General features: G+C 35.7%; 1 protein-coding gene and 1 pseudogene across 1 annotated transcript; both read left to right on the forward strand.

Moving 5' to 3' along the window:
• The first annotated feature begins 219 nt into the window (after positions 1–219).
• On the forward strand, positions 220–981 carry LOC110771297 (agamous-like MADS-box protein AGL80; annotated as a pseudogene).
• A 2,119-nt stretch (positions 982–3,100) lies between these two features.
• On the forward strand, positions 3,101–3,850 carry LOC110771296 (agamous-like MADS-box protein AGL80). The gene has a single exon (XM_021975575.2). The coding sequence runs from the start codon at positions 3,170–3,172 to the stop codon at positions 3,848–3,850; it is 681 nt and encodes a 226-aa protein (XP_021831267.1). The 5' UTR covers positions 3,101–3,169.
• The last annotated feature ends 3,832 nt before the right edge of the window (positions 3,851–7,682 follow it).

The following is a 7,682-nucleotide window of genomic DNA, read 5'->3' on the forward strand; positions in this document are numbered from 1 at the left end:
GTACATATAGAATTGCCTACATTAGCAAGATGCAAAATTTAATTTTCTTACCAAACAACATCCGAGAATCCCCAATTACAGATTTTTTTTACTCTCTATGAATGAAAAATTTTAATGACCAATATCGTCTGCATGCTGTCTCTCCTTGACTTACCACATTGAGTCTTAATCTTTCCTCTGCTTGAGCTATATATATAGCCCTGTGTGGGTATAGTTTAGAGCACCACATAATTCAATCCTGGAGAGATTAGGGAGTTGCTTTACCATGGCTAGGATGAAGGTGAAGCTTGCATGGATAGAGAACGATAACGCTAGGAAGACAAGGTTCCGAAAGAGGAAGGGAAGCTTGTTGAAGAAAGTTAGTGAAATAAGCACCTTATGTGATGTGGGCGCTTTCGCCATTGTCTATGCCCCAGACAGCGACGAGCCAGATGTGTGGCCTTCTCCCTCAGAGGTGAAAGAGCTAATTGCAAAGTTCCAGAGCATCCCAGAAGCAGAATGGTCCAGGAAGATGACGGATCACGAGACTTACCTGAAGGAGACAATTGCCAAGCTAGAACAGCAGCTAAGGAAGATCAAGAGGCAGAACTATGAGATGGAGATGAATGACATCATGCACGATATTTACAAAGGTATGCCAATGTATCTACTTGAAACTAGTAAAATAAGTGATCTGGCTTCTTTTTTCAGAGGAGAAAATGAAGGGGATCTCAAAAATTATGGAGCGTCTAGAGAAGGTGATCTGGCTTCCACCAGCCAATGTCTCTTCTCAGGCGGGTCATGATGATGAGAATGTTGCTGGAAGGAGCAGCAGCAATGCAGCGGGAAGAATAACTGGAGGCATGAGACTGATGGGTTTTGATAGAGCCCCTGGAGCCCAGGAGGGTCCTATATCATAAAGCCCCACCGGAGCTGTCTTTAAATTTGTGAACTTTGATAGAGCCCCTGGAGCCCAGGAGGGTCCCACATTTTGAAAAGATGCAGCATACATCAGGCTTTGTTTCATGTTTTTTTTCTTTTTCTAACAGCAACCAAATAAAAGGCTTTCTCTACTCCTTTTGTTTTTTGTTTTCTATTTTCTTCTATTTTCTTCTATTTTTGGTTTGATATTTCCTTCTCTCTTTTTTTTTCTTCTTTCTTTTTGCTTTCAATTGTTATAATTTACCTTTAGAATTACTACTTCAATTTTTCTATGTTCCTTCTAATTTTTTTTAAATTATAAATGGGGTAGAAATTTTGTTTTTTGATTTTTTAAAATTATAATTTACCTTTAGAATTACAACTCCAAATTTTGATTTTTTTTTTTTGGGTAGAAATGTTCATTAAAAAAAGCAAACATAACATAAACATACAATAAAACAAACTAAGTTAATAACAACAAAAATTAACACGTAAAACAAATTACATCATAAAAAAATTCATATAGAGCCTTGGATGTAGTCCCCGTGGGAAAGATACTTTTAGAGCCTAGAATATTCCAACAAATCTCTATCCACCACTTTTAGAGCCCTATTTAAAGACTATGATTGGGGATGAACTAACTCGCGTAACGAGAATTACACGTTTGTGTATTATGTGTTATGTATGATTTGATTTGATTTTTTTTATAAAATTCGGGTGAAAATTTTGGCCACATCACAAACTATGGAAACAGATATTACTAAGCTCATATTTGAAAAGGAACAGGTCATAATATATGTGTAATCTAGAACTCATATATTTGATTCAGCCAATAGTAGAAAAATAACAATTACCATGCTGTGTATATAAGTACGGCAATGGGGCCTGAGTGCGATGACTAATTAAACGGTGTAATACATTAGAAAGGGAAATATTTTGTCCACCCAAGAGGATATAGGGAGATTAACTTTCCAATCTATGACATTAGTTGGTTCAATATAATTGGAACAATTGGATAATCATTTAAAAAGCAACTCAATGGGAAATTATTTAGTCATTCGATTATTATTATTGAAAACCCCATCAGCATGAGGCTATTATATTAAATCTCAATAATATATATATTTTAAAATTTCAGAAATCAAAGTGCTTTATTACCAAATGATTTATGATATAGATGAAAATGATACCTTTCTAAGCCTCTTCTTGAAATTAATTAGAAAGAAAACATTGTCCCATCGATCACCTCCCTCTCTCATCAACTAATGGGAAGAATTTCTTCTTGTCCGAGAGTGAGCCAACCTTCTAAATGATCACTCCTTGTTTTTATGCACATATATATTTAGAATAAGGGATTAGGCGAGATTAGCTCTTCATTATTGGACATCGAATGCACAAACATCCACAATTCTCAAAGAAGGGACTAACACATTCCGGGAGCCCCCAGCCCATACCCTCGATCATGATTTTATTAATAAGGGTTGACTTGTTATTATCTTGCTTGATGTTCTCTTCATATATTTTCTTTTGTTTGTTTGTACTTCGGTTTTGTTTCATTTTTTAGCTTCTTAACCTTGTTTTTGTGTGGGGTTTTAATTTATGTAGGTTAAAGTTTCAAGCTTTTTGTTTAGAAATAAAAGAGTAATATATATTCACCAAAAAAAAAAAAAAAAGAGTAATATATTCAATCATACAAATTATTATATTTATGCCATGCAAAGTTGGAACGAGCTAGATTACGAGAAGCGACGTAGCGGTGTTATGGTCAAAAAGTTGTTCATTTTAGAAATTTATAGTAAGAGCCAAGGAAGGAATCGAAAATCTGGCCCCTCTCATCCCATACCTTATTAAGTTTCACTTCCTAATTTAACGATGAAAGGTTCGTATGGCTTTGTAGTTGATTGAACATTCCTTAAAGATACATGTCGCTTCCAAATTGTTCAAGACTTTCCATAAAAATGAATGATATAACCAATTCTCTCACATTTGCCAGATACGACATTAAATTCTCTTACCAAAAACCAATAGTCCGATAATATTCAAGTACAGCTTTTTTTTCACTCCCAATGCATGAATGACCTACAGCATCCTGCACCGACTTCTTTGATTTTTCCAATTTTGTCAAAGTCTAGATAAGGACATTTAGTCTTATCTCAGCTGTCCATGATATATATAAATCCCTAGGGGGCACATAATTTAGAACACGACAGAGTTTGAGCCTAGAGAAGTAGCAAATAGCTTAATTACCAACCAGAAAGCAACACCAACCATGAATAATAACAAGTTGAAAACTGCATGGATAGAGGATGATAAGTCCAGGAAGGCCTGCTATAGAAAGAGGAAGATATGCTTGCTGAAGAAATTAAATGAGCTTACCATTTTATGTGACGTGTCTGCCTTTGTCATCATCTATTGCCCCGAAAAGGACGAGCTGGTTGTGTGGCCTTCCCGCCCGGTGGTGCAAGAACTACTTGAAAAGTTCTTGAGGCTGCCACTAGCAGACCAATGCAGAAAGATGCTGGATCAAAAGGCTTACCTCAAGGAGAGGGCAGCCAAATTCCAGGAGCAAATAAAGAAGGCAAAGAAAAAGAACCATGAGATGAAGATGAAAGACATCTTGCACAAAATTCAAGAAGGTAAGCCACTGAGTGAATTTGAAACTAGCGACCTAATTGATTTCGTTTTGTTTTTGGAGGAGAAGATGCTAGAGATCCAGGAACGGGTTGAGCTTTTGGAGCGGCATGTTCCACAAGGTGCTGGTGACAAAGAGAAGGGGAAGGAGATTGAGAACAATGCTGCAAATATCGCTCGAAATGAGAATATTTTTGGAGGCATCTGCAGCAGCAATAATATGGGAAGAAATGAAAAGAGTGGCTTTAGACTGATGGGTGTTGATATTAAAGTGGGGCATCTACTACACGAGGGCAATAATGGAGGCACTCAGAATTGATAGGATTTGCCTCATGGGTTGTATGGAGGTGGCAACGTTGGTGATGTTGGGCTTCCTTATGAAAACCTAGAAAAATCGCTTCTTTCTTTGAACCACAGTTGATGTCCTTGATAGGATGAATAATAAAAAAACCAATCACAACAAGATCAAATTAGATCTAGGGAACACCTGCATTGCACTTCTCTACTAGTTCTTTGTTGTTTCCCATGTGGTTGTATTTGGTTGTGTTTCTTTAGTTTTTGTTCTTTGCCTAATCATGTATCCATTTCTCATCTATAAATGGAGTATTATAATATGTTTGCTTTTAATTCTATGTCATTGTCTTATTTGCTTTAGTTATAACCACATGCAGTTATTTACGCGGGCATCCTTTGAGGTTTTTCTTACTTTTAAAACTCTTTTATAGAAATTACAGTAACACCTCATGGTTATTCAGAATTCATAAATAACAAAAAAGGCCTGCTAAGTTACTTTAATAAAGGATTTAATTAAACCCATTAGAGACTTAATTGCTAAGCACATAATCTAAACCGCCTTGGAGTGGGTTCAAGGACACTTTTTTCCAAAGATATAACAAATAAATTTCAACAACTTTTTCATAGATTTCAACTTAGATTTCTAAGATATGTCATAAAGGTTCCAAGCCTTCTTTTGGGTATCCAAATTACAAGATTCATCCTTGTTGAGGAGAAAGGCTTCTATGAAACGAGGATAGCAATATTTTACTTATCTCTAGCCAATTACGCTATAATACGTGTGATAATACTTCCACGTGGAATAGCATTATTGGTCGGGGATAGAAAAATAGTGTTATCCCAGTTGCAACTAAGTTTTTCTCCTTATTGAGAGCTTTGCCAAGCAAGGCTTTGGTATCGGTTTTCATGAAGTGAAAACTATTAAGTGGAGGTGCAGGAGATTTCAATAGAATTGCGTCTTAGTCATTTTAATAAGCCGAAACTCGCTGATTACTAATTAATCGGAATTCAAACAATTTTGTTTTTAGTGATTCTCTTACATGTTCTTTAATTTTAATGTTTCTTAAGGAGGCTTTTTAGTTTCGGTTGTATTTATAATTCATACTGGGTTTTGATTCCTGTTAAAATTGCAGTTTTAAGACAAATTTCTACAAGTTGACTTTAGTTTAACTCAATTGCTTTTATCATTTATCCAAATGGATTTTAAAGATATTTGTATCATTCAATGGATAGAAAAGAACTTATATAGAACAAATTCTCCACTCAATTCATAATGGTCTGATTAAGAGTCAGGTTTCTTGGCATACAAGTTATTCAATTTTCATTTCATCTATTAGGCTTTTTGCAATGCTAATAATGACACGTTAACATTATTCAATCACTTCGTCTAATAGCATCTGCAATGGTTAGGATCAATGCAATATTATTGCATGAAATTGAACTAAAATAGTAAAATTTCACTTGTAATGGTGTGATTTAGTTCATTGCAATAGATGCAATTGTAATAGATTTGATGAACCCTCTATTGCAATTGCAATAGGCTAACCATGGGACCCACATGCTAATTAAAAATATAAAGAAATACATCAATTAATGCATTATGCCATTAAGAGCATCTATAATGGTTGTTCAATAGTTTTTTGAGTAGGTAGATTTCATTCCATTAGAAAATGGGAATAATGGGCATGTTATGTGTGGCCTCATTAAAACCTTTCCGGAGAAAACCACATGGGAAAAACCCCTGGGTAGGAAAGAGTACCACACATGTTGAAGAAGTACAAAATTATAAATAAATTACGTAGCATCAATGAACAAAACATCTGTAGGAAATGTGGTGGATCAGTAACCCATTCCGTTATTCCCTGGGAGTACAGAGCATAGCGAGTTGCAACCCCATTAGCATTCCTCTCCATGTACCTCAAATAGACACTCTCTTGTTTGGCCAAAAGTGTTTTACAATCCTCAATTAAGCATCCTAGGTAGGACAAATCAGCTTGGCCCTGTTATACTGAGTGTAACACACCTTGAGAATCCCATTCGATATGACACACCAGACTCGACCACTTGGCAGCATAGGCTAAGCCCTCTCTTAGTGCAATTAGCTTGGCATGCATGGAATTGGAGACCTCATGGAGCACAATCAACTTGCATGCAAGAAAAGCGCATGTATAGTTTCGAACCACCAAACCAACCCTACAAAAACCAGATTCAACATGAATAACTCCATTCACATTAATTTTAATAGCCACTACTACACAAAATAGACGACGGTGCATCTTAAAACCGTCGTTATGTTTTAAAAGACAACGGTGTTTTTAAAACCGTCATGATATATCATCTTATACACTACTAGCATTAGATTTATTTTTAAAAGATGCCGCTTGTCAATAACAAGCGTCGTCTTTTAAAACACACTGAACAAAAAAAAAAGGCCGCTTGATTTTTAAAAGACGACGCTTGTTAGTGACAAGCGTCGTCTTCTAAAAATCAAGTGGCCTTTTTTTTTGTAAAGACACGGTTTTTTTGAAAGAATTGTCATCTATTATATGTAAAGATGACGGTTTTTTTTTTTTAAAAAAAAGGTTGTCTATTATATGTAAAGATGACGGTTTTTTCAAAAAAAGGGTCGTCTATTATATGTAAAGACGACAGTTTTTTTTTAAAGAACTGTTGTTGTATAGATGACGGTTTGTGACAAAAAATCATCGTTGTTTATAGGTAAGGACGACGTTTTTGTTAAAACCGTCGTTAATTGTAGGCAAAATACGACGGTTTTTATTTACAAAAAAATGCCACTTGATTTTTAAAAGACGACGCTTGTCACTAACAAGCGTCGTCTTTTAAAACACGCTAAAAAAAGGCCGCTTAAGTGAATTCGCGCAAGACAAAATTTTAGATTTTCCCCCGTCTTTGAAAACCTTATCTCTCCCTCCTTGAAACCCTACTGAGCTCTCTAAAACACCATCATGAAACTCTCTACAAAATCATCAGAAAATCGATATCAATGAAGGAGTTGAGAGATTAAGGTCTTCGCAGATCCATAAGATGGAGAGGGAGGTTCTGTATTTGAGAATCAAAACTGGTTGGATGGTGAAGATCTCAATCTCCACGCTCTTTAACGATGATCTCCATCTCAGGCGGTCAACTCTCTCATCAACCTCAGTGGCTTGGTCCAATTAGCTTTCCAATTTTGTAGTTGCGATCTAGAAAGACTCGTCGAAATCTGTCGCACAAGCCACTTTAGGCCCATAGCTGTCGTCACCACTTCAGGCCCTCGCACTCTTGATAATTGTGAAGATCGAAACCCTAGCCTCCTACCTTTCGAAAGGTTTGATTTGAAAGTCACATAATCTCTCAATACCCTTCTATATCTTGCTAGTGAATTCTGGATTAGTCTCTTTGCGTTTCTGGTATGTTCTTTGTCTCCTTGAGATTATTTCGGCTGTAAATCGTGATGGTTGCATCAAGTTGTGAACCTTGTTAATTAGTTATGACCTTTTTCAGCCATATGTATTGCTCTTCTTCTCTGATGACGCTTTAAGGTAATAGCTTATCCAAGTATATTACTGTTGTGCTTCTTTTGAGAGATCATGCTCTAACTCTTCTTTTTTTATTTGCAGATTTATAACTTTTTCTTTTGCAGGTTTTCTATGGTCTTTTCTATGTGAGTCGTATGTCTTTTATTGTTGAAAATTTGTTACCTTCCCTTTTCACCATCATTTTATTTATATATTTTTCCATTTGCAGGTTCTCGATGGTCTTTTTTATGCTCATTTTACAAGTTTTCTATGGAAATATGGTCCAATGGTAAAATTTCTCTTCCACCTAATTTTATATGTTTATAATCTTAGCTTTTT

This window comes from Prunus avium, chromosome 7 (assembly GCF_965620075.1).
Source record: "Prunus avium chromosome 7, drPruAviu1.hap1.1, whole genome shotgun sequence".
Lineage (NCBI taxonomy): Eukaryota > Viridiplantae > Streptophyta > Magnoliopsida > Rosales > Rosaceae > Prunus > Prunus avium.

Excerpts from the sequence above, each read along its gene's own strand:
- LOC110771296 (XM_021975575.2), top strand. The coding sequence starts at position 3,170 with ATGAATAATAACAAGTTGAAAACTGCATGGATAGAGGATGATAAGTCC.